We start from the raw sequence: 27,546 nt of genomic DNA, 5'->3' as shown, positions 1-27,546 counted from the left end.
CCTCTGTGGAAAGATATTTACATAATATGAAAGCCGTGATCAGCTTTGTATCTTGTGAACTGCCAAGCAACTTTGGCACAAACTTCTTCCACCTTGCAGGCCTTTCACTAAAGCTGCATGACTGTATGCCATTTGAAGCAGAGTGCCAGGAATCTGAAGCCCAGAGTTTTCTCCTTTGACTCTCGGCAGTACACATACCATCACATATTTTACTGGTTTGCTTTAGTGTCCTAGCTGAGGGATGCGATCTGATTTGACCTGAACCATCTTCAGGTTTACACTGACTACCAAGGGTGTGTGGTGGTGGAATGAAGTTGTAGTGCGAAACTGAGGTGACAGAGCTTCCATTAGCGTTCTTTTCTGACACCACTCTGTTACCTATAAAAACACTGACCAGTAGGTTACAATAAACTACAAACAAAAAATAAATACTAAAAATGTTGGAAAACAGTAAGCTGGGACATCACCCACCAAATTTTTGTTTCACAGCAGGAAATCACCAATTCATTGAAATTGGAACTTCTGAAAGAATGATTCTTGTTCTGTAAGTACTTCAGATAAATGTTTATTTAAGCAAAGGGAAACAGCTCAAATGGAAGAGACTGTGACAACTCATCCAACAATCCAGTGATAGAAGAATGCTACCTGCCTACAGGTATAGAAGATCTAGTGCCTGTTCCAAATCAGCCTGCAGCAACACTAGAGATGTGCTTTGCGCTAAAACTCCTCGATCATACGTTAAGAGGGGAAAAGGAATTACTTTCCATATTTTTCATCTTCTTCTCAAACCTACCTATTGGTTTCCTAGCACCAGTCAAGAGGCAGCAAAGGCACTTCCCCACTCCAGGGCTTCAAAGGAAAGAATGCCAGCATCACTCATCGGTAGCACAACTGCCATGACTGCTCAGGAGGATGCAATGACTTGCTTGGCTCTTACAGCTCCACGCTGCAGGTACTGTACCAAGGGACTCCATTCCTCCTTGTCCCACAACAGTGGTGAATCTATCGCACCACTGTGGTGTTTTAACACTGCTGAGGGCCTAAAGCCTGTGTTCTTCTGGCTGGCATCCTAGAGGAGCATCTGAAAAGCAACTCTCTGGTCCAGCAGAAACTGAACACATGTAAAATTCGTGGGCTTATTACATGCATCTCACTAGCATAGACAAGTCTAGTTTTATCTGGATTCAACTTACACGGCCAGTAAAACGTTCCTCTCCAAAATGCACGGTAGAGAGGTGGGGGGAATCTGGGAAGACAATTTCAGATTGAGAAAACTCACTTTCCACAGCAATACTAGCCAAAACAAACGTTACGGTCTTGCTCTTCCTCAAATGCCTGAATAAATCTTGCCAAATATACTGATGAAGTGAAGTTGTAAAATATGATCTGCTTGAACTCTACATTGACATGAACCTCCTGCAATCCCTCTCCTCCCAAAAGGATCATTTTAGTCCTTGCAAACTGCATATTATCTAAGTCATTCTTGCCAGGTACTTGAATCATAGGAAGTTGTTTATGTCAGCTCGTATTTCAGCTCAGAATGACTTTCCAAGAGACAGTGTTAGCTACTTTGCATCTGTGGTTGCCCAAATGTGAACTGCTAGAATGATAACACTGGAGTATCGTAACACCAGAGTATCTAATGTAGTAGAGTACCTTTCCTCAGTCACAAACCTTTGTCTGAACAGTACAAACAGAGGAACAAATGTGAATGCTAAGAAGCTTCCACACCTACACTAACCTATGTAGTGTGATCATTAGAGTAAAGTGCTGTCAACTTCAAATAGATCCTAAGTTCAAAGGAAGTCCCAGAGGTACTCACCTTTCAGCTTTCTGTCTACTGAGAATTCTAAGTTCATGCTCTTTCCTCTCTCCAGTTCAGATGTCTCTGAAGAGCCAGTTCACCATTACTAAATGTGCAGGGCTGATGCTCAAACACATGTTGGAGCAACTCCTTTAAATTCAAGGATTTATGTAGACTTCAGTCCACTGCTTGCACAGCAAATGCAGGACACCACAGCAGAGCTCATGCTCAGAGAAAGATTCTCTGGGTAGAGTGCTTTGGATACAGTTGCTGGAGCTGTACTGGCTGAGCATGCAAGGAAGCATGATGACAGCCAGCAAGTTTACAGTGAGGTCTGGGAAAGAATGAACTTAGAAGAGCTCTGAAAGTACTCCCCAATGTTTCAATGAATTCAGATAAAGCCAGATACTCAAAGGGAGGCAAGAAAGCCCTAAAGAAATCTAATGCAGTTAGGTGTTGGGTGACTAAAGAATGTTTAAAGCATATGTAAACTTTTGGAATTATGCATGTGCTTGAAGGTAAGTACTTATTTAACTTAAGTGTGTCAAAGCTGTCTGAATCTTGCAAGACTGAATCCTGAAATTAAATGCAGCCTTTCATTTTTGTACCATACAGGCCCTCCGAAGACAACGCAAGTTCTCTCGTAAACACTATTTTAAATTAAATTGTGAACACAGAGATTCATGCAGATAAGAAACACTAAAAAAAAAAAATCCTTATAAAATCTTCTCTACTACAGTGACTTGATGCACACATGAAATCAGATGCAGACCCAGCAGTGTTCCCCTGTTTACAGTACCCACAGTCACACCCTATACTGGCAGCAATACCACCGGTATTTGGCTGTTCCTAAACTTACAGACAGCTTGCTTCTCCTCCCTCACTTTCCCACCCTCATGGAAAATCTTGATTTCCTATGTTAAAGAAAGGTATTCCTGGAAACAGCAACAACAGAAGCATTAAATAATCCAACCTATAATTACTTACTGTCTAAACAGGCCCTTCATCTACTTGCTACTGTACAATAAATAAGTGGTTAGTACAGTGTAACTGACCTTGCAGTGTACTTTTTTTTGAAGAAAGAAAAAAGAAACCAGTTATTCTTTCCATTTGAAACCAACGATACTCAGGTATTACTGCTCACAGACATAGCAAAATTAATGTAAAAGTAAAGTCAGTGAATGCAGATAGAATATCAGTAAAAAGAAGCCACGGCACATTAAACAGTCTCCCCATGATGATCAGAGACAGTCAGAGAACTTCTCTGCATCTAAAGGTCAGTGTCATATGAGGTCCTGCCTGACATGCACAGTCTAAGGCCCTGATTTAGACAGTCATAGAAGAGGCTTTAAAAAAAAAACTGAAGTAGAAAAAACATACAGACTTCTGAATTGGCCAGAGACAATCCTGATGGACAAATAATATCAGACAGACCTTTACTTTGCATCTGTCCAGAACTTCTATAAAGGAATAATTAAGAGACGTTGGTAAAGTAACATACTTGCTCTGTGGGATTGAGCATTCAAAATCATCCAGTTAAGTTACTACTTGCAGTTCCCAGCTGTGCCCTATCTGTTGGAACTGCCAGTGTACTGATGGGTACCACACCCAAATTGCTGGAGCAAACATGTATCAGCACACTTCTGATGAGCAGCACACAGGAAAGCCCAATCTCCTTCATCTCTGTTGCCACTGCTGTTAATTATCAATGCTGCAACAGAACTTACAACCTCCTGTATATTGCAAGTAGGCATTGTCAAAGAAATGGTGGCAGATCACAGAGATAACTCACTAAGCAAACTGAGTTTTCAGCTTTTCAACTTGCTCTAACTATTCTGTAAGCAGTAAGAACTGACATACAATAAATTGAGTTGGCTGGGAATTTTCCAATCAAATGGGGCTTTTGTTGGAAAAAAGTATTACTTCATCACAACTGGAACATTTCTCAGAAACATCTGCTGAAGAAAGCTTCTCCAAAAAAGCCATTTGAATTCCCCATGAGCCAGTTATCCCTCCCCACACAGCTGATATCACAGTAAAACTTAAGATGAGAGAAGTTCATCATATCAAAGTAGGAAATTACTGTGGTTTATGCACCCAGAGAATAGACAATGACAGTGCTTACTGTCAAGTAAGGCCTTGTATCAGTTATGCCTTTCCTTCATTCCCCTGGAGTTTCCTCAAGAAATGGCAAAGGTGACTCCTGAAGAGTTTTTGTTTTAAAACAGCTGACAATATACACTTTCATGAAGCCTTGCATAAGGCAGGCATCTTCATTTACAAAGAGCAGTCATGCTCATCATTCAGACTGGCCTCTTACTGTAAACAAGCCAAGCAGTCAGAACTACAGACTAACACCTCTGATTTAGCCACACCAAAATGAGCAGGTCTGGCCCTGCAGGCAACAGAAATTACCTGCTATTAGATTCTGAGGTTAACAGAGCTCTACTGCTGGCATCCACACAACCAAGGAATTGGGTAGAGAGTGCTGGCTCTATAGTAACTCAATATTTGGACTCCCCTCTCCAAAAATGAAAGTGAGACAAGTATGAGAAGCAGCTCACACAGGAAGTGAAGTCTAGCTCCAATAGATGTCTTCCTTAGAAACACAGAGCTGCCAGTAATGTTGACACACCAGATACTCCAGTTGTACCCATCGCTATTTTTCTTGGCTATTCTGGCCATTAGCTGAGACCAGAGAGTCTAAGCACCTTGTTCACAATCTGAGCACAGCAAATAGGGAATGCTTGGCTCCTCTTCGACTGTCTGAACTACTTTGTCACTCACAGAAGAGAAATAGAGTAAGCCTTTCACCACCTTATGCCCTGTTCCAAAGCAGCATTTTACATGGGGATAAGTCCCAGCTTTGCTCCTCAATTCTCGCAGAACACAGACTCCATCTCATTGCCCTCAGAGAAGGTTTTTGTCCCAAGAATTCTTTCAACAGTTCTTTCAACTTACTCAGAGCGTGACCTCTGAAGATTGAACAAAAAATACAAGCTACCTCTGCCCCACAAGAAACTGTCATCTCTAGCATGGGTATTTTCAGAACATGCTGGAGAAAAGCAGTCCTGCTATGTCTTTCCTGCAGGGTGTTTTGGTTTTGTTTTGTTTTGTTTTTTTTTTTTTTTTTTAAGAATATGTTCACTCTTCCCAAGCGTTTGTAGAAACTTTCATTCAAATCAGCATTTCAATTGAAAAGCCAAGAACAATTGCATAGCAGCTTTTAAGGAAATACTGGAGATTCACTGTGTTGTGTGCTTACTTCGCAACTGTCCAAACCTTACAATGCTACATTTCTCTTTTGAGTGAAAAATCCACTAAGAATCATGATGGCCACCTTCAACTTTCACATTCAGACACACCACATACATTTGCCCAATGCTAGCCCCCAGTGACTGAAAAAAGGGAAACATCACTTCCATTTTCAAGAAGAGGGAAAAAGAAGACCCAGAGAACCACAGGCCAGAGAGCCCCACATCTTTGCCTTCAAAGACTACGGAGCAGAGCCTCCTGGAGATCTTATGATACACATGAGATATAGAGGTGATCTGAGACAGCCAGCACAGCTTTACAAAGGGCACATCCTGCCTGACCGATCTGGCAGCCTTCTACGATGGAGTGATGACACTGGTGGAAAAGTAGAAAAAGAAGGACAACTACAGCCACCTACCTGGACTTGTGCAAGGCCTTTGACATAGCCTGGAACGCATCTCCTCTGAAGAAAGGTTGAGGGATTTGAGCTTGTTTAGCTTGGACAACTTAAAGCTCCAGGGAGACTTCATTGCGGCCTTTAAGTACTTGAAAACAAATTACAAGCAGGAGGGGAATGACTTTTTACATGGTCTGATAGCGGTAGGACAAGGGGGAATGGTTTTAAACTAAAAGAGGGGAGATTCAGGTTAGATATTAAGAAGAAATTTTTTCTCAGTGAGTGGTAAAGTGCTAGAACAGGTTGACCCAAGAGGTTGTGGATGCCCCATTGCTGGAGGCAGCCAGGTTGGATAGGGCCCTTGGCAGCCTCATCTACTGGTTGTCAATCCCGGCCACGGCTGGGTGGTAGGAACTAGATGATCTTCAACCTAAACCATTTTATAATTCTATGATTTTGTGATGTTTTTCACCATCTGTAACAAATGCTCATCCGTCTTAATTTTATCAGAAGTGGAATAAAGGGCTTTCAGTAACACAGTAATACAAATCCAAAAAATAAAGAACATCTCCAAGAACTCAAGTCTCCTTTAACCCTTACGATTTCCTCAGAAAATACTGTGAATGCTCAACCTGTTTTCAGTCTCAGACTTTGATCTGAAGTACTGCTTGAGCTGTTTCCATCAAACAGCTACTTGTTACTTTTGACAATGGTGTATGAGGTCAAAAATAACAGGTTGCAGGGAAGAACAGGGCCGCTGACAGTAAAGTGATTCACTTACATTTTTCCATCAGAATTGAATAAAGATTCCATTCTTCAGATTTTTTCTCTTGCGTTTTCCTGGGATAATCACATAACTCTAACTCTTAACACGTTAATTTTGAAAGCATTTTATGTCTAGCATCATTACAATCTCAGAAAACTTGAAAAGTTATTTTAAGGCAGAAAAATCACATATTTTCTGTCCTACAGACAGTGCCAAGACGCACCTACAGGCAATTCCATAACTACCTGTATCTGAGACCGTTTGCCCAATGCAAACACCAAAACTTTCTTCAGAACTGCTCTTGCAGAACACCAGAACAGTCAAGTCAAACGTGCAGCATCAATTCAGAAAAGTTCTTAAGCACTCCTGAACTTTGTGAAATTTAAATAAATGTTTTCAAACATTCTTCAGAGAAAGATGAACATTAGCACACACTTTGTGAACTGTTTCAGAAGTTCTTGTGATATTAACATGAAATTTCACATCTGTAGATTACAAGATAATTTTAATCAAGAGAATTCTTTTCTGGACATCTTACAACAGGATTTTTGTTCTTTGGGTAATTGTTTAGGACTACATTCCTAAACTATTCCTAAAATAGGAATACATTCCTAAACTATTCCTAAAATGTACTGAGTTTCACTGGGATGGAGTCAACTTTCTTAACAGCAGCCTATATAGTGCTGCACTTTGGATCTGCAGCTGCAATAGTGCTGATAACACATCAGTGTTTTGGCTATCATTGAGTAGCGCCTGCAGCGTGTCAAGGCTCTCTCTTCCTCCTCACTCACACTGTCCCCACAGCAAACAGGCAAGAGGTTAGAAGGGGTGGGCTGGAACAGCTGACCCGGCCTGATTGAAGGGATAATTTCATGCCATCCACCATCAAACTTAGCAATAAAAACCGGGGTAGAGGCTTTTTTGTTGTTGTTTACAAGGTTGCTGTCGTTCAAGATAGGCTGGGCCAACTTTCTGCATGTGGAAAGTGGTGAGCCAATTCCCTTTGCATTCCTTGTGTCATTTCCCCTCCTTCTCCCAACCTTCCTTCACCTATTATACCATTTTTATCTCAAACCATGAATCTTCTCACTTTCACCCTTATTTTTGCACTCTGTCCCAACAGTGTGGGGTGGAAGAGACGCTGAGCCACTCTGAGTGCTTGGCTGCTGCACAGGGTGAACCTACAGCAAGTCATACAGAAAACCCATGCCAGGTTACTGTACCACATACTTCTGGGTTTCTGATGAAAAACCTGCCACCAGTATTCAGTGTCTGCAAGATTCCATCATTTCTGTACTTATTTATATGGCACTTCAAATCCAAGTAGCTAAGCTGTAAATAGATAAGGAGTATTTTTACTAAATTATTTTACTGATGGGTACTGAGGAAGAAAGAAACCATAGGAAAACATTTTCAGAATTGACTAGAAGTGTTGGCCTTAATTCTAGAAGGAACATTTGCACACACCTGCTGCCTTTTAATATGGACCTGGAGGTTTCTCAGAGCCAGAAAACCAGCTCTCTATCAGCCTGAGGGATACTGACCTCCTTACCACTGTCACTCCAATTGCACAACTGCTTCTCCAGTGGCTTGCCAGCAACAACTTCCTTATTTTCAGAGCCACAGACCATTATTCTGATGTGAAACGCCAAGCACAGCTGAGAAATTACCATCTTTAATTGAAATCACTGAAAGCCAAATCTGCTCTTCTGAGAAATTCCTGCGTTGTGTAACACTTCAGACAAGGGGAAAAATGCTTCCAAGGTATACTGCTCTCTAGACAGGTCATTTGTTTCTGGCAGTTCAAGGTCTGGCCAGGACCTAATCCAATGATTCACTTAGTTGTAGTAAGTAGTCAGACAAGCAATATTTCAGCACATACTTGGCCACACTCGGGATCAGCAGAAGTGTGGGAAAAACTTTGAGCACCCGTATCTAACTTCTTCCTTTTGAGGAAGTCACACTGCTCACAGCTACCATGTTTGAAATGCTAAATGATTAACTAAAAGACAATCTATTCAGCAACTCCCACTAAGCCTTCCATCACCAAATGCTTTGGCATTTTGTCATGTAGAAACTACATTAGAAGAAGTTAAAAAGAAATTCTTAAGAAAGGAGAAGTACTGCAGAAATATGGTATATGCAGGACATGTAAGGACATGTGCAAATGAGTCCTCCTTCTGCCTTTTATAATAACACCTGAGCATTTCACAAAGCTCAGTACAAGATCTATTTATGCTCCCAACATCCATGCTCAAGTACAAAAGAATAGTATTGTTATGTCATTTTACTAATATAAAAATGAGGTATTAAGTGACTCACTGAAGATTTCTCAGTAAGTTATTGATTAGGAACACAATCCAGATGTCCTAGGTTGCAAGTAAACTGGAGAACCTTGAGGACATCTGATGAACAGAAAGGCAAGGTGACTAGCCCACTTATCAGGCTCAGAACTGCAGCTTATGCTTTCATAACATGCTGGACAGAGACACACTGATTCCCTTCTAACACAGTAACAGAAGGAATCACCCGGTACCTTTAAACAAAGTGTTTTCTTCAAAACAAGTGTCAAGATGTATTGGGTTCAGGCTACCTCTGAACTGAGACAGTTGCAGAGTCTCAATTTCTCCCCTCCTACACCACTCCTTCCCCCCCCCGCCCCCCCCCTTTTTTTTTTCCTATACCTATGAAGCTGTCTTTTTCTCACCACCCTCTGAACATGATCTTGGACAGAATTAAGTGAGGGATTATTTCCAAATACCAATTGAGCAGAACCTTCTGCTGCAAATCATGCTACACATGTTCACAATAGTTCACAATAGTTCAATTCCAAAAGGATGAGAAGAAGCAGTAGGGCATTAATTCTACTAAGAGACTATTAACTTAGTGACACACAGGGAGAAGCTAAAGGAAAGAAATTTAACTGAAGAGGTGAAAGATAGGCTCCACAAATAAAATAGGAACCAAAGCACCTTCTGTGATGTTTAAATAGTCTGCATTCCCATGGTGAAAGTAACCCCTAAAGTTCCTGGCTTGTTGTTTCTGAACTGATAGAATATACGCATAAATAAACTTTATATTTGTTACTCATCACATAAACGTGCAATACAAAAGTGAGCACACTTAGCCACTAATCTGTATCATTGTAAGAAGTCAAAGCTACAAAGTAAGGAATTAAAATATAAGTTTCCCAGTTGCTGCATTTGTCTTTTCTCCTTTTTGTTTCTTCTTCTGTCATTGCTGTGGTATGTGGCACATTGCACTATGATCAGCTTTAGTAGATCAGGTCAAGAAAGCTGATGAACTCAGCTGTAAAGGATAGGTTGAAAGTGTGACATGAGTTTCTGGCATGTGACTAGGTAACCTCAGTCACAATCATTTGCAAAGAGAAATATGAAAGGTATCTTACCACTGTGAACGCCTCCAGTTTCTGTTCTTATTTGTCTCTTCTCCAGTGGTCTGAATCTCCTGCAAAGACAGATGGAAGACAAAGAAACTTAGCAACTAACTTGATTTTTGTTTACTTCAGTGATCTCTCCTTACAGGGGATGATTTCTTAGGACAGATTTGTTTTAATTGAGAGTATTGCAAGTGTAGTCAAGAATGGATTTAATAACAAGTCTTAGGCAATTGTCTAATCTTGTATGGCAGTGAAAATAAACCCTGTAAGAACTGGTGTGGGCATCTGTCAGCATTCACACACATTGACCAAAGCAGCAAATGGATGAAGGATGCCTATTTTCACAGAACAGTCTCATATTTTAAATTCAATCTAGTCAGCACACTAGAGTAGTACCTTACACTCAAGTACCTGAGCTGTAAATACAGACCTTGGACAATGCAAACTGTTCTACCTAGGAAAGCAAGAGTGCTGTAGGTGCAACAGATAAAGTAACTCACGAGTCACTAATTCAATCTCTCTGAACAACACCAGCATAGTTTCAGCATGACCATCCTCTAATAAGCAACATCATTAACTCAAGAGCACTAAGTGAGCTGAAACAAAGGGAAGCCCAAAGAGCGACACCAGCACTTCACCCACATGACAAGGCCTTTGCTGATTTCCATAGGAATTTTAGAGTAATTCTCCCCCAAGTTAAGAACATGCAATGACACAGCTGCATGCCCATATGCTGATGGATAAAAACTGATTTCCTCGTTTCATTGGTGGGGAAAAAAATAAAGAAACAGAATTAATAGTTACATTTTGTCCTCTTTTCTGTAGAAAGGAGAAGTCAGCCTGCAAACTCAACTACATGAGCAGGATGTTATTCCTAGTTGCCACTTAAGGCACACTGGTCCTTGTTTGCTCGGGAGTAAAATCTGTTCAGCAGCCTCAACCTCACCCCGGAATTATCATGTCACAGTTCTGAACAATCAATCACTGAAACCAGCCTCTCCTAAGCCAGTACAAATGGTTTCCCTTTGCAAGTTGAGTTCTTCCTTCTGCATTCGAAGATATGTGACTATTTCTGTTTGTGCATTTTGAAATCACATTTTCCCAAAGATTACAGCAAAGCAAGGAAGTCCTATCAGAATCACAGGTTTTATTTTAAAATGTAGAAAGTTCTTAGTTGCTTCTGGAAGAGCCAGATGTTTCCTGAAGCACTTCACCCAGAAAAACCCCCCAGAACAAAGGCTCCGACAACCTAGGTCCTAAAGTTCACTGCAATCTAAACACATATTATTGCACGGCTTGCTGAGTCACAGTTATGTTCAAAATAAAAGAGATGGATGGAGCAATTTAAAACATGATGCTTCACTGGAGAAATACAAGTATTCACACACGTCATGATGCTAAAGAGCTGCTCTGGGTGTTGAATCTACACAACGAGCACAGATTTGAGAACTGAAAATGGAGGGGCAGGAAATTTAGGAGGGAAGCATACTCACATGCTTTTGGCAGAATATTCATCCCACGGGCCCTATTGGCAATTTGTTCTTTGATGCAAACAAAGACAAGACTTGAGCCTTTGTTAAAAAAAGACATAAGAAAGGGCCGAAACAAGACTGCATGCATCTCTCTTGTCTAGTGAGCACTTAAATTGAGACTGGACAGTAAAAGGTCTGGTAGCTATTGCATTTCTTATGCAAAAGAATGGGTCTATCTCCTTCCATTAACATCTGTAGTCTGCAGGTGGTATTTTTAGGATTTTAAAAGATCAAAGCATGCATACTATTGTACTAAGAAATCACAGCTATTCTTTTTTCCCCAGCATAGCACACTCCCTGCGAAACATCAGTTTTCTCCCTCAAGCCACGGTGAGGGAGAGATTCCTTTCCAACTTCAGCGGAAAATTAAAATCTGGAAATCAAACAAGTGGAAGTCTACAACTTCAAATACAGACACACAGATTTTCTTCCCTGATCAGTGACTTCTGACTATTTCCACCCTTGTGAACTTCACAAAATACTGATGACTAAAGTGACAGATAAACATAGAAGTCTACCCTTAATGCGGCCTCAGGTATGAAATATGATCACTGTATGAAATTATTAAGTTAGAATTACACTTCTAGTACTTTGAAGGCTGTTACTTTTGAAGACTATTTTAAAAGACAAAAACACAAGCAAAAAACTGAAGTCAAAAGTCTTTGTTTTGCACTATTGTACCATAAAAAAGACAAAGTAACCAAGACAGCTACATAACATATGTGAAATTTACAAAAAAATAAAACCCACAATGTTTTATCAGATGTTGGAAAGGTTCTTTCTCCAAACATTATATCTATCAAGTTTGACCAAATGAGATGCAATACCTTTAAGAAAAAAAAATTATAAGGGCTATCTCTCCATAATTCATTATCTTCTGATCCACCATTCTGTCCTCATTCTGTGTTCCACAACATATTACTAAAGAAAACATTATGTGGGAAATAATGACTCTAGGGAGACAAAAGAAAATTAAGAGTAAACATACAACAGTTAAAAGGAACCTTATTTTCTTTGATAATATAAAAGTGAAATACTATAGCTTGAAGTCTGCAAATGTTTAAGGTAATTTCTCAAAAGGAAAAGGTCAATTCTTGTATTTGTAGGTTAAAGTGATTTTGTATTTTCAGACAAAAATAAGACCCTCAAGTAGGAAACAATGACGTAATTTTGCAGATGAAACAGACACTTCAGGAACAGTGCCCCATATCCCTTAGTAGCAAATCCATACACATGACAAAGGCCACATGTGTGGAAGAAATACCATTAAACTCCCTCTCAGAACCTTAAAAAAAAAAAAAAAAAAAAGCCAGAGAAAAGAAATAAAGAAATCACGGAAGAAATAAGAAGTAGATATTCAGATATCACACCCCCAGACCTCATATCAGCGAGGAGTAAAAGCGCCAACACCAAACATAAGCCAAAAGAAAAGCAGCAGGAGTTGGCGCTCGCCACAGTTTTACAACTTTGGAGAATATACAAATAAATCATAAATCACTTAAATCTTTTCCACACTGAACTCTGATCTCTTTAACAGTTGCTCAATCCTGGTACTAATGTGACACATCACACACACGAACACCAGAACCAATTACTAATACAACGTAGACCAAAACGGTGGTCTTTAGAGATGTGCACCTCGATAGTTCAAGAAAGCAGACCCAAAAAGTTCATGAGCTACATAACACTCTGAACAGGAGTCTTTATCCTTGATCAGCTTTCTCCCCACTTCTGAAGACAAAAAACAACAACAACAAAAATCAATCTATCACTTCTCTACTGATGCCTAGTTCTGACCCCTCAACCTGAGGTTTCATAACACACCTGCAACACAGGAGAGCTCAAACACCAAACACTGCACTCAGTTGATTCCACTGTAGCCCTATGAGCCTTCTAGATCCTAACAGTAAACACAGCATTCAGCACCTCTGATTCTGAGTAAATATCCTAAAGGCAGGTCAGAAGGTGTTAAGTACAGCAGAGTGACAAAGGTCAGCGCTGAAGGAACACACAGCGTGAGGAATGAGTCCACAGAAGGCAGGGAACCATCCACCACATGCTGACGTGACCAAGTACAGAGATTATTTACAGCCTACTTTTACAACAAAAAAAGAGCAAGACTTGCTTGAGAATTTTGGCATTACATTTTTTTTGGACATTTTTTGGTTTTAGGTTTTGGCCTGAGCTAGTGAGCCAAATACACTTCCCTAACTACCAGCACTCAATCGTTTAGCACCTGGAAAGCAAACTTTGATATCCTTCACAATTGGCCAAGTCTTAAGATGTTTAGTTCCAGTCCTTTGCCCAACAAAGAGTGCCAGCTATGACGTAGCTGATGTGAGTGGTGCTCCTTGTCTCAACACAACTGCAAAATTGCTGCTTTACACCTCAGTACTTTGTCATTTAATAACATTCCTCAAAGTCAAACTGGCTGCCGTGATGGTTCATTTTGTGTGCTGAAGTTTCTAGCTCCTGCCAGGGAATGCAGTCTTAAAGATACTCAGCAGGATCCAGCTGCTGAAGACAATTCATCTTAATGCTTAAAATCTGCGTTTCTTACAAAAACAAAACTTGCATACGATTATAACACAGCACGAGCTCCAGGAGTAAAAATGTCTTCTATCTGGTATTTGCCAAAAGATTTTACAGCAAAAGGAATCTGCAGGAATTGGGAAACAAGAAAATAAAAGCTTTAGGACTGGACCGGCTCCTGCACCAGATCTCTGTCCAGTGACACAAGTATGACAATAACACCTCAGTAGGGCAAAGGATAGGATCCATATTCAGCACTGATCCAATCCAGGCAGGAACTACAGTAAATGAAGAACAGCTGCAACAAGGAAGAAAACCTATAAATGTTGTGTGGTCTTGCCCTTGAAGGCTCTCAGAGCAGAAAGCAGGCAACACAATCAGAGATACAGCTGGCATGGTCTCAGTTCCAGCCAACACAAGATAGCACGGTTTAAGAAACAGACGAGCTCTGCTGTTCACTATTAGCTTTACGTTCAAAAGGACTCAAACATAAAGAATTCTGTCGTTTTTTCCCCTCATACAAGACTTTGCTTGGTTCTGTGGGAGCTTTGAGTTTAACTAAAGCTCAAATGTTTTTGGTTTTTTTTTTTTTAATTTAAAAAGAAGTCCACATGTAAAAAGCCTGCAAATACCTTTATCCCCCTAACAGTGATCTGTCATTATTTTACTCAATTATTCCTACTAACCCAATAGCAGTCAACATTTTCCTCTCAAAGGCCTAAGCGCTTTCCTACTGACCAAAATGGAACTGGAATGGACCTGGAATACAGAAATACATGACCCTAGAAAAACCAACATCATACAGTTACTACACCTGGTATCTCACTACATGTGAAACCTCTCTTAGAAGTACCCTGTAAACACAACTGTTAGAGGAGTGGGCTGTGGGAACTGCTAAAGCACCTTCACTTGGACAATTAGTGTAAGGCAACACTCGGAATTTCTACTGCCTATGAGAATTGCTGCCTGCTTCCTACAGCAGCCATGCTTCTGACAGATCCTTCCACAGTTGGGAATGTTTACGTAGATGTGGGTTTTTTCTCACTTCAATCTCTTGCTGTCTTACAGATATTCCCAATCATTATTAATTCTCTACCCTCAGAAACACTGAGAGAACTTCTGTAACCCACTCTTAGGCAAGCACTTGATGACTCCAGCAGATTTACAGAAAGCTCTCTTTTCACTACTTACTAATAAACTCACCTACATGTAAGAATTCCCAAGATGAGATTTTTTTGGGAACAACTACATTTAAAAAGAAAAAAAAAAATCCTTTGCAGCATATCAATATAATGTCATCTCAGATTTGTAACATCTTTCAGCCCGAAGATGATTTTTCACTTGACAGAGATTCTTCTGTGGGACAGAGGCAGCAAAAGAGAAACTACCCATGCACCTCTGCTACACTGAGCTCTCAGTGCCTGCATGCTTTGTCAGGATCAGCTAGCTGGACTGGAGATGAGAATTCTCACTGAAACAGATGAGCCCATGCATCAAAATTATTACCTTGGGGGCACGGGGCTGAAGCTATATTCTCAAGTACTCAAAATGACACAAAATACTCAGTCAAACAGTTAAACCAGTTCTTTATTATTATCATTACTAAATAAAATAGTTTCTCAGGCATTCCACGCAAAGCTTTGCCCTTTTTCCTACCCTCAGAGGATGCACAGAGTATACCTAAAAGACAACCTCCTAGCCATAGGTAGCAGATTGCCTGACAGCAAAAACCATTATTTGTTATGCCTTACTTTTAGCCAGGATCCTAGTTTCTGAATTTAATGAGTTTGTGCAGAATCCTAGAAGTAGTCCAACATACTGAAAAAACATATTTAAAATAGAAAATCTTTACAAGCAGCCAAATGGAATACTTGAGACAAAACAACAACAACAAAAAAAAGATCATTAAAGAAGCTGCAGAGGATTTACAGTCCTGTTTTGTTTGGATCTGTACAGTAGACCAGTCCATAAACAGAAACTTAAAAAAAAAAACCACCAACATTTGCTTTGTTTTATTGGAGAGTTGTGGGAATGCCAGTAACCAAGCAACATCACAAAGCTGGAGAACCCTGGTTAAGACAATCACTGATACCCTGATGAGCCAGGATACATACAGTGCCAAAAGGGAACTCAATTTTTACAGACTTCAGTGGCCATAAGAACACTGAGAAAAACATTCTGTACAGTTTGTGAACTCTACGGATCCCCCATACCTCTGTGTGAAAACCGCCAACTCTTGGCTGAGTTCTGCTGTCACTTCAAGTCCATTGTGGGTTTTACTTGCCAATTTTGTACACTGAGAGGCCAATCTGTAAGAGGAAGCTTTTCTGGCAGAGGTTGGAGAAGTCAAAAAAGAAAAAAAAAAAAAAAAAAAAAAAAAAAAAAAAAGAATTGCCTCAGTGTTGACAAGCTGAAAATAACCGCCACAGATTTATTAGAAAATTCAGCCCAGACTTGTCTAAATATACGTATGTTAGCTTACACAAAATAATCTTAGAATTAATTCTAAGAGAAGATCAGGAAAAAAAAAAGCAACCGCTAAAAAAATAACAATGTCATTTTCTGGGCAGAAACTATCCTCCATTCATTTCCAGTAAATCAAAACAATTAAGAATTTTACAGCTCATAGATTAATGACAGCTGGAATATCTCATTTCCAATTAACGTGCAATCACCACTGTTTTCAAACTGGCACGTCCTCCACGTAATCTGTCTTCAGCCTCCTAACAGAAGGACAGAAGCTGTACTTCATACTTTGCACGCAGAAAATAAATTAGTCACACTGTCTCTATCTAATATTTTTTCCCAGCACTTTTATAAAGGAATTGGTTTTCAGTGAACAAAAACAAAATAGACATTTTCTTAGTGATGCCACCCATGTATATACATTTCTAGACAGTCACAGTCTGACAAAGAAAGAAGTATTTTCATGACACTTTTCAAAAGAAATTGATGAATTGCTTATCTAAATAAACAGCAGACAGAAAACATCTGAACGGACCTGCTTTTAATTGAGTGAAGTGCGATTTTAGGAGAAGAAAACGGTACCTACTGAACATAATCAGTGGGTGGTGGGTAATGCATCAAGGCTGTGGATGCTGAGTTCACAATGCAGTTCAGCAGACAGCAACCGGGAGCTAGCACCACATCACACCCTGAGAGCACCTATTCAGCCCAGGAGCTAATGGGATCTTCCCTTCTTCCAGGAAGAACGAGGGCCAAGAACTCCCAGCCAGTTGCTTCACACTTCTCTTCCTCTCCAGGTACATCGCAGTTGGACAGGTAAATACAATGGGAAAGGCATTACAACACAGGTGTGACGATAGAAGGACTGGCACAATAGAGAGATACTACAAAGGAAGGGAAAAAGATCGCTCACCTGTATCAGAAGATTCCAGGTTTGCAGGGGAAAGCATCACCAAGGAGAGATCTCCAACCAGAGATCCTTCCCCAGTGGCAGTCAGCCCTTAAAAGGAGTCTAAGAGAGGTGCAGCCAGGCTCCTCCCCTTCCTGTCACACAGCTGAATTGCCTTCACCCGTGCTCCCAGGGCTGAGCAGGTCCTTTCCCCTGGTGCTCATCTGGGGCCACGATACAAGAGCTCCCATACAAGGTACAAGAGCAGAAAAGAGCCACAGAGCACATGCTCTGGACTGTATATTTCAAAGTGCTTGGGATGAAGCATACTCTAACACAGAAGTCAAATCTTTACCTCCCTCCATGTTTAATGGGAAAATACCCTTATGTTGTTGCACACAAACTCTTAAGAACGAAATCATAATGAAGATGTCTAATGAAATCAATTTACAAATACAAACATAGCTCAAGACTTAGAAGTTTTAATAGGATGGAGGAGCAAATTACCCAGGGAACCTTGGTTAGATTCAGTCATGACATAATGAGATCCCATTCCCATGTGGAATCTCACATCACAGAGGAAAGCATGCATACTTCTCTCATAGTACCCCCAAAAAAGAATCCACAAAGCACTAATTTATATGTCAAAGCAGACACTTCATGGCGATGACATATGAATAACAAAATAACCCCCAAAGATTTGGGGCAAGCTTCTCATACAGGCGCTTATTGCTTCTCTAACTATTTAAAGCTCAACTAGGGCTCCAGATAAAATGTTTGTGTCAATCTTGCATCAAAGATGATTTTTTGCCAAGTTATTTTTGATGCATTACAAACATTTTTTGTGAAAGAAGCATTTTACATGGGATGCAGTTGGAAAAGGAACAATTGTTTTAATCCCCCATGTTTAAATATGATAGCAGATGAAGGCAAAACTGTTGTTCTTTATTGTGTTAAGCTTTCTTTTAAAAAGAAAACCAACCCTGGCTCCCAGCAGTCAAACTTAGTACTTCCAAAAAAACCTCGAAGTGCAGACTTTTGGTCAAAACTGATCAGTTGCTCCCCACCCTTGAAAACAAATACACTCTAAATGCAAGAGAGAAACATGAGCTATGGAAGAGTGTGGTACATAACACTGGGCTTCAAAGGAACAAATGTGAAGCTACTGATAGGTCTTCCTTCAGCACTGAAGCCTTATGGTTAAGTATTAGAAATCTAAAGGAGACAATGAAGTTTTAGGTATATCTGAATATATTAATATACATAGTTATCTGTATATATTTGTCATATTAAAAAAAAAAGTCAGCACACTTAACAGGAAGGCTCCTAAAGCATACTGCTTGCCAGCTGGCAACAGTTCCAGTAGTTTTGCCGTGCCATCTACAGAGCTGCCTAAAGAAACACACGTCTTCAAGTGCCTTGCTCTCATGCATGACCTTAGAGTTCAAGATATCAAAATGAGTCACCCACATTAGGACTTCTGGCACTCCAAGAAATGGCCTATGAGTCTATGATGCCATTTGGCCACTGCCCTCTACAACATCGCTTCTGAAAAGCAGGACTCTAAATTCCCTGGCAGTACTTTGAGGAAACAGAGCCTGATAGGCAGAGCTGAGCTTGGACTAAGCACCGCACTGGGATACAAAATATCCTGGCTTTCTTTGTCTTTAGTAACAGTAATCTGTAGGTTTGTCTTTTTTCTAATTCACAGCACATTTAATCAGTCTCAGCTAGAGTCTAAAAAGAAGATACTATTTTCAACTTCAAGACAGTACAACTAAAATAGTGAATGTTTCGACAGTGTGATATTCAGTGTAATTGCATCTACATTACTTTGTTCCTTTGATGTGATTCAACGCAGTAATAACTAACCTTTTACAGTTTAATATTGCAACCACAAAACAATCCCTCTTCCACTTAACAAACCACTTGCAATACCTTCATTAATCTGGTTTCACTCTTCAGCAACTCCCATTTAAAAGCATTGAAAGCTACCATTCACTTGCAGTCTGATCTTCACAGAACCTGACTGCATACAATTCCAATTAAAACTTTCTGTAGTTATTACCTCCAAAAACCCAGCACGAGGATGGCAATTAGAAGTTTCCCACCTTTCCCCATCTGTAGGATAAATTGCAAAGTATATGATTAGGGCCAGATAGAACGTAACTTAAGGAAATTGTGTTAAAATGCTAACATGGGAATATCAGCTCCTCCCATTAGCCAAGAGAAAGGTAAGCTCATCATTCTTTGTCAATGAATGGCAGTATAATGGATGAATTTACATCCACGACCATCTGTTGCGAGATCAGGCAACAGCAGAGTGACTTTCCAGAATGCCCAACTGTCTGCCCTAGCTCAGAATTTCCTTATTTTTGTAAACTTTCGTAAGCTTATTTTGTTACAAAATAAACTAAAATGCTTCACAGTATCGAGCACTTTTCATCTCAACTGGCTCTGTGGACTGTGAGCAGGGTCAGAGCTGCCTGGAATTTCAGGACTGTGCACTACAGGAGCACCTCAGCACTCACTCCAGTGAAAGGCAGCAGGCTGCTCCACAGCTGCTTCCCATGAGGTATTCCCACACAGAGCCAAACTTCCATTCACATCAGAAGTGCTGCAAAACTGCTAACATAGCTAAAGAGCTGACAGAGCCTTAGAGGGAAATATCCCTTCCTCAGGAACTGAGCTACAGAGGACCAAGATCTTTCAGACACACAAAGGGTTTATACCTCCAAGAGGAAAAAACTGCGAGGTCACATGCCGTGTGGTGATGCAGACTCAATGTCACATCAGTGACACTCCAATGGTTAGAGTCACCTTGTACCAAAAATAGCAGTACAATGAGAGCAGAATTACAATATATAGAAATTAATAGAATAATAAATAGAAATATTAAAAAGATCATAAGACAAGATGCAGAATTAACAACAGTATCACAAAAGTACAACTTCACTGCTGATTTCCTGCATGAAGCATTTGACAGATAACATAGGACGCTATCCACAGCCCTTTTTCACACACAGATAAATACCAGAGAATTGAAGTTCTGCTATAAAGCTCAGTGTCCGCTCAGCAAAAGGCTTCCTCCAACACACCCAGCCCTGATCTTGTATTACCACCACACAAAAGACGCTTTTGCTGTAATCCCCCACTATTACCACCTCACAAGCACCCATTCCCACAGGAGAACCTCAAAAACCACAGATGAGAACCTGGTGCCCTCTGGCTGACAGTGCTCCTTCCAGCCCCCAGGAGCTTCCACTCTCATTACAGATCTTTCCAACCACAGCCACAGCAGCTGCTCTAGTTCATTTGTATTTGCCTCACTTTGTGGACACCCAGGAAAGTGTACCAAGCTGAAGAACAGTCAGCCATAAGATGCACCTGATATTAGAGCCCATCTTCCAAACGCTTTCTGCTCATCTTGCCTTCACACTCCTCTCTGTTAGCCTCTCTGGCTACCTCTCTGTTAGCCTGATGCATCATGCCACCCTTTCTAGCTTCTGCCATGCTTACGTAAAATGTAACTTGGCTGCGGAGGAGAAAGCTCTCAAATTCTTTAGGGACTTTCATGAGAAATAGATTCCCTTTTCCCAGTGCAGTAGCAAAGCAGCTACACGGAAAGCCACAGGAGTTGTGAAAGAATTTCCATCTAAGTGCTGTGCAATAACTCTGCTTCCATGCTATCACTCTCCTCATCAGCTCCAGAGTAAGGAATGTGTGCTCTGATCCTAATACTGAAGCACAAATTCACGCCAACAGCTTAAACTAGCCAGCTCAAAACAATTTACAGTCAGCAGTAAGTTATTACTGGAAAGCAGCATTACAAAAAGGCAACACTTTATTCAGACCAAGTCTGAAAGTTCTAAATCAAATCCCATACAGACTAGCATGAATGCATAAGGCAGTTGTTCCCTCCGTCAACACAGTGTGGCAATTCCTGCAGCGATGGCATTTTGACACTTGCAGGTTCTTCCATGGCTACTACAAACCACAGTCACTGAACACAGTCCCACTTGGTCTGAGTGCCACATACCCAGACTGCCATGTAAGGCTTTTGGTACATTTAATTAGGCACCAACCATCACACAAGAAATTCATTTAAACATTAGAAGTAAATAGCTTAAGAGAAATAGAAGGCATACGTGGGAAATATACATAAACCAGTACAGTCTGAAAAACGTTATTTACATGTTACGAAGAAGTAATTCAGTCTGAAGTGACCATCTGAACATATGTTTGAGAGTCACCTGAAGCCCAAATGCTCCTTATTGGCACATGCACCCAACCTCGGAAGATCTCAAGTCCCAGTGTCCTACAAAATCAGCTGTAATAAAACTCAAGAAGAATTACCATCACTGAGAAACATCTTATGGCGCTGTATAATCAATGGATATATGGATATTATAATTAAGAAATATACAAGAAAGTTAGGCTAAACAGGTTATCATGCTAAAGAAGAACAGATAGAAAGCTTACCCTTGTCCTGGGCTCGCTGAGAAGACACCAAGAGGAGCAATCTCCAAAAAGAGATCCTTCCCCAGTGGCAGTCAGCTCCTGAATGGGGAGCAAGGCTCCACCCCTTCCAGTAGCACAGGTGAACTGCCTTCACCTGTGCTCCCAGGGCTGACTCACTGCTCACCTCAGGTGGTCAATCAGAGGTTCAGGCTGTGATTCAACAGTTCCCATACAAGCACAAATACTATCTTTTCATGTTGTTCCAGGCAACACCGTGAATTCTTGCACAGACTTCGCACAAGGGTGGGGCAATGGCCACCTGCCTACCTACCCTGAAGCAAAGGGTGTTTATTCTGAAGCACTGTCAGGCAGGCAGGCCTCACCAGCACCAAAGGATAACAGCTCAGTGAGACTGCACTGCTGACACGACAGTTGTAGCAGCTCCCTTAATGCGAACTCAGAACATAGCCGTGACTTTACAGGACAGTCACACCTTCAGGAAATCATGTTCGCTGTCCGCTCAGCCATGCACAGCACAATCAGATAACACTGCTTGCCACCATGCCAGCCAGCTTACAGGAACACAGCTCATGGAAACATCAGGTTTGAGTTACCTACTACTTAATAAAATAATAACTTTAAAAACCCACAACAACAGAACAAAACCAAGCAGGCCTTTAGCCAACGAACATCAAAATAAATAAAACTACACCAGTTTACACAGACCAAAATCTGTCTCCAGTTCTGAGCTGGTATGTACTGGTATTCACACATGAGTGAAGCTTTTTTTTTTTTTTTTTTGCTCTTTCAGCTCTCACCTCAGTAGTTGGATGATTAGATCCACCAGTAATTTAAAGGCTGATACAGTACCCAGCCATGGGCATCTTTTCAGTCAGCAAGCCACTAGAGAGGGTGCTGAAAGGCCTATTATGAAGGCCAATCACTATCCTTTTCTTGAATGACCACATGAAAATCAGTAACCATTCCACAACACATTGAAAGGACCTTTTGTCTGAAGGAAAAGGACTAGAAGTCACAAAGTATTGCAGATTCATTTGTAACTCATGCCTTTGGGAGAAACTGTATAGCTCCAGCTAAGAGCAAACCAAGAAAAGAATAAGCTTTGAAAATGTTACCTTACAACCCTTTCCTAACGTGGGTATACCAAGTGTATTTTTAGATTAATCTCTCTGTATTCCCAAAGGATGGACAGGCATTCTATATTAGTTCTTTTACAAGATGAGTTGAAAATACATACAGAACTTGGACTTTATTCCAAAACCCTATTTAGGGTCTGCAGCACTGTTTGCCTCATCTAAGTGAAAAATCGTTGGAAGCATTTTAAGTATGAAGTCTAAGAAAAGTATAATTGCTCCAGGATAATAACAAAGCATTGTGACTGCTGTTTAACAATCACTTGGTAATAGAGCAAATTTCCTATGGGGACCTCCTCACTAAAAAAGATTTTTTCTAACTAAGAAACCGGGATTTGACTCAACTAATTTTGAAGCCTATTTGTGAAGTCCATCACCAAAACAGGGATCAGTTATGTCTGATTACTTCTCATGAGTAGGGAAACATTCTCTTCCCCTTCCACTCCAATCGCACTTCAGTTCTGGAGCCTTACATGTAAATGCACGCACGCTCCAGATGGAATTCACACAGAATTTCATTATGGAGTTTCAAAACAAGTCTCATACAGACAAACTTTCGGCAGGAAAGACAGTGGAGGCTCATAAGCGAAAACAGATTTCTTCTCATCCATATATGCAGAACTAGGGGAATTACCACACTTCCACTCAGAACCAAAAGTCCCAGCTGTCAGACCTGCCCTCTTCACCCATCTGTTCCACCCACGTGCTGTGAAATGAAATGGTCAGAAGTAATGGTTTTCAGTCCACAGCATTCCAAATTTTCCATTCCTCATTCTCTCACAACCCCTTCTGAAACTAAGCAATACGTTTTGTGCACACTGCTGGTGAAGACTGCAGCTGTGAGCTGGATGCAGCCTTCCCTACCACCATATCAACTCACACCAAGAGAGGAGATAGGCTTTGCTGTGATACCTTATGGCAACACCAGAGCCAAAGGCTCGGCTGTGAGAGTCACACACAAACATGCCAAATAGAATAGGTTAGTTGGAAGGATCCCCCCAAGATCATCTAGTCCAACTGTGAAGTATACATACAATGGAAACAGAAGTCCTGGCGTGCCAAATATACCAGCAATTAAGTACATCATCATTTATCATCCCCAGGATGGCAAAAGCAGAGACAGAACAGTCCTGCACTGTCTTCCAGAAGATCGAGGTGCTCAGAATCAAACAGGCGGGAGCTCTGCAGCCCCCTGCTAATCTCAGTGAAGTTCAGGGTCAAGTTATTTGATATAACAACCCTTCCAAATAACTATGAGCAGGAAGAAGGTGGCAGAACTTCCCAGCAGAAGTCTAGACTAAAACAAAGCCACTTTGCTACTGAAGTTAACCATTTTACATCTTTCCTACAGGAAGGAGAAAATTAGTGAAGCACCTGAGAAAGGCAGAAAGGACAGGAGGGTGGAGAAGCATGAGGATGGGGACAGAACACAAAACCAGGGAGGATGGAGGAGATAACAGCAATAGCTGTGGGAAAGCATATTTCTCCAGATCAGCACAGACAGCAAATCCTTAATGTTATCTGCAAGTTAATTACAATCAACAACTAGTTGTTTTTCTTCCCTTGTTCTCTGTGCAAAGCCTCACTGCCTCCTGCTCCTAATAGTTACACACTTTCCTTTTGAAACCCTCCAGTTTACAGTGAGGAGTTTGGCCTTTCCTCTGGAGGCATAGAGCACCACTTCAGACTGGTTTTAGGTGATGCCTGAGCATTTCCTTCTATCCTGGATGACTAACACCATTTAACAGCGTTCAAAGACCTCTAAGACCTGGGCACTGAAAACACACAGTCAAATGCAGGGCCTAGAATGACAACAGAAATAACACATGGGTGAAATGGAACACAAATACAATGAGGTGGGGGAATTAATAGCTGTAACTACTGACAAGGCACAGCTTTGTTAATTCCACTATTGCTACAAGAGAGCTCAAAGAACACGTGAAACTCAGTTCAAGACATTGTAGTCTTGCATTCCCTCTTAAAAACTGACCCAAACCATAGGATTTGTTCCCAGCTACAGATTTTCTTAAAACTTAGAAAACAACAAGTCACTGATTTCCTACAGCTTTGTTACCATTTCCTTGAATAAAACCAGGAAAGAAAAACTGATCTAGAATGAAAAGCAAAAGAAAAGCAAACCTACTCCAACACAGACTGCACTCGGAGGCATTGCACTGAATGCTTAGGCGCTTTACTAAATGTCAGACAACACAAAGACCCTCACGCACATGCTCCTTCACCGGGTAAATGAAGTTCAGAACAGCTGCCGTGCTCACGGCTGTGGAAGCAGACCCTTTGGCTAGGAGCAGTCCTGAAAACATTTCAAAGGGTATTTCATTTCCTTCATCTTAATCACAACGCTTGCCTAAGCGGTAAATTTTCCAGAGCAGTGACCTTGCCCTCTTATATGTTTATACAGCACCCGACACAGTATAATCATTATCTCGACTGGCATCTCCTTACATTTAACAGAGCTTGCTGTTCTTCTAAAAGGCCAAATCTCTTCAGCTCCCATACCACAGTCTGCTGGAGAACGCTCACCCTAGCAGCAGCATTCAGCTCCAGCAGGCTGAGATGAAGCCTCACAAAGCTCAACCTGTTCCAACCTGGAAACCATTACATGTTTACACGTTTTGACCACATCCACAGAAACAATGGTGGCCGGGTTGCAGTGCCCTGCTCAGGGCAGCCGGAAGGCTCCATCCAGCTAGTGACATTCAACAGGTCACTGCCCACAGGGCTCCTCTCACCACTAGCGCAGAAAACGTCCCTGGTTAGCCTTGACATTTGGCAATGTTCTTTTCCACTCTATTTGTAAAGTTTTTAGTTTAGTCTCCTTGAATAATTGCATTTTGGAGAAAAGGGAGAAAGATGCTCTATAACATACACAGGGAATTCAGATCAAAAAGTTACCAGAAAAGAATTCCCACAAGAAAAACCACAGTTCCCTCCACGCACAAAAAGCTTTACGCGTTTCGAAGCTAGAATCAACCAAACCGATCCGGGGAACGTGGCCTGCAACGAAACAAGGATTACCCGCGGCACCTCTCAGCTCTGCCAGGGAAAGCAGCCCGCTAGTGATTCACACCGCAGGGTGGTGGGGCAGAGGGTGGGGAAGAGGCGTACGCGGCTCGCTTACAGCTCAGCAAAGGCAGCGCCGCACCGCGCCCGAGGTAACACACAGCCAGCCCTCCTGCTACCAGCGAGCCGCGCAACGCGTCGTGCAGGCACTGTAAGGGAGCCAGCAGACGTTAAGAATAAACGGCCCTAGCACCTCAGGGCACCGATCGCGGCGCAGACGAGTAAAAGCCTTCGGCGGCTGTGCAGGGACGGCGGCGAGGACGCAGCGACCTCCGTCCGTCCGTCCGCCGCCGTGTCAGCCCTCGCCGCGGCACTCTCCGGTCCGCGCGGAAGCGCAAAGCAGCGCTACAGAAGCGAACGCGGCGGCGCCGCCTCAGCGCGTTCGGCCGCCAGGAGCCGGCGCCGCGCTCCCCGGCGCGGTTTATCATCGACGGCCGGGGCCGCCGCCGAACGGCTCGGAACGGCGCGGCTCCGCTCCGTACACGCCCGCCGGGGCCGCGGGAGGGCAGGCGGCTGCGGGCAGAGCGGGGCCGGGCCGAGCCCCGCCGCGTCCCCGTGCCGCCGGCCGAGCCGCCCCAGAGTACCCGCCTCTCCGGCCCGGCGGCAAGAAACTCCGGGCGGCGGGCGGGCCTCCTCGGCGCCGCTCCCGGGTCCCGCCGCGCCGCGCAGGTGCCGGCTGGAGAGCGGGACGCCGCCTTACCTCGCTGCGGCCGGGCTGTGCCGGAGAGCGGGACGAAGGGAGAAAGGGGCGAAGGCTGCAGGCGGCGGCGACCGCGGGACGCTGCGGTGGCGCGGCGGCTCGTCGGGATACGCCTCGCGCCCCTCCCCGCACGCGCGCGCCGCCCCACGCCCGCCCCGCTAACGGCCGCCGCCCCCGGCAACGGCCGCGCCGCGTTCCCCGGCCCGCGCGCGCCCCTGTGGCACCGCACGTGCACTCCTTGAACGGCGGGCAGAGCCGGCCCCGCTGCCGGCAGCTCGAGCGCTTCTCGCTGAGCGGAGCAGAGCGGAGCGCGCGACGTCAATCAGTGCGGGCGCGTGGCTCTTCCTATCCGCGAGCGCTCCTGGAGAGCGTCGGGACGTGAGAGCGTGCCTCAACCCTTTCAGTTATCAGTGCCTAAATGCTCCACAGAAAAGCAGTCTGGATTGTCAGCACAAAGGTGAAGGAGCAATACGTTGCGATCCCCTCGCGGCCAAACACTGGAACGCGCAGGAGCTACGGGAAATCGCAGCAAATTTCCTGTAAACAACTGAATCTGGATTTCCTATCACCATCGGTGTCCCACGCCGCCATTGGCAGTACCCTTAACCCACGCACACAGTAGATCTCATTCGTGCAGGCGTCGAGCTGGGCAGTCTCAGCATTTCTTCCCAGAGCCTTACCTTACCTCCCTCTTGCTGCCCACGGCCAGTGAGCTCCCTGGGCAGTAGCAAAACGGCACCGGAGTGCCTCCCAACACAGCTGAGAGGCAGCGTCAGCCCTCGCTGCTTTCAGCCAACTCCCCAGATTGCAATGTGGAAATGCCACAGGCTGGGATCTCCCTCCTGGCTCTGGTGCCCCAGCAGACCACCCTCAGCCCCTCCTGTCCTACTCGGCTGCAAAGGGTTCTCCCACCTCCTGCAGAAAGCTGGGCGCAAAGCAGATGCTCAGGTGCAGCCAACAAGCTCAGAATTTACATTTCTTTGGAAAGCAAAGTATTTTCAAAATCTTATCTTCAAAAGTATTCAGATCCTTGGTAAACATAGGCTTGTTTTAAACAGCATCATTTTGAACTTCCAGCCTCGCATTTGCACTCCAAGAGTGCTCCTGCT

At 42.7% G+C, this 27,546-nt stretch overlaps 1 protein-coding gene across 6 annotated transcripts in view; it reads right to left on the bottom strand.

Annotated features, from left to right (window-relative positions):
• The window catches only part of SPATS2L (spermatogenesis associated serine rich 2 like), a 136,135-nt gene that overhangs the window by 52,458 nt on the left and 56,131 nt on the right, over positions 1-27,546 (bottom strand). For 4 of the 6 annotated variants that reach the window (XM_042822566.1, XM_042822565.1, XM_042822564.1 and 1 more), the window contains exon 2: positions 9,632-9,690. Coding sequence is in view for 1 of the 6 variants with exons in the window: in XM_042822562.1 (XP_042678496.1) it covers positions 9,632-9,690; positions 15,900-16,013; positions 16,739-16,770 (205 nt within the window). In the remaining 5 variants the exon portion in view is untranslated. Of the gene's footprint in view, positions 1-9,631; positions 9,691-15,899; positions 16,014-16,738; positions 17,031-26,437; positions 26,530-27,546 lie in introns of those variants that run through there. The other 2 variants (XM_042822562.1, XM_042822567.1) reach the window with 2 other exon arrangements.

This window comes from Centrocercus urophasianus, unplaced genomic scaffold (genome assembly GCF_019232065.1).
Source record: "Centrocercus urophasianus isolate 14NV4802_14NV808 unplaced genomic scaffold, USGS_Curo_1.0 seq_20, whole genome shotgun sequence".
Classification (NCBI taxonomy): Eukaryota; Metazoa; Chordata; class Aves; order Galliformes; family Phasianidae; genus Centrocercus; species Centrocercus urophasianus.
Note: the sequence above shows the minus strand (reverse complement) of the source record. Positions and strands in the feature narration are given on the sequence as shown.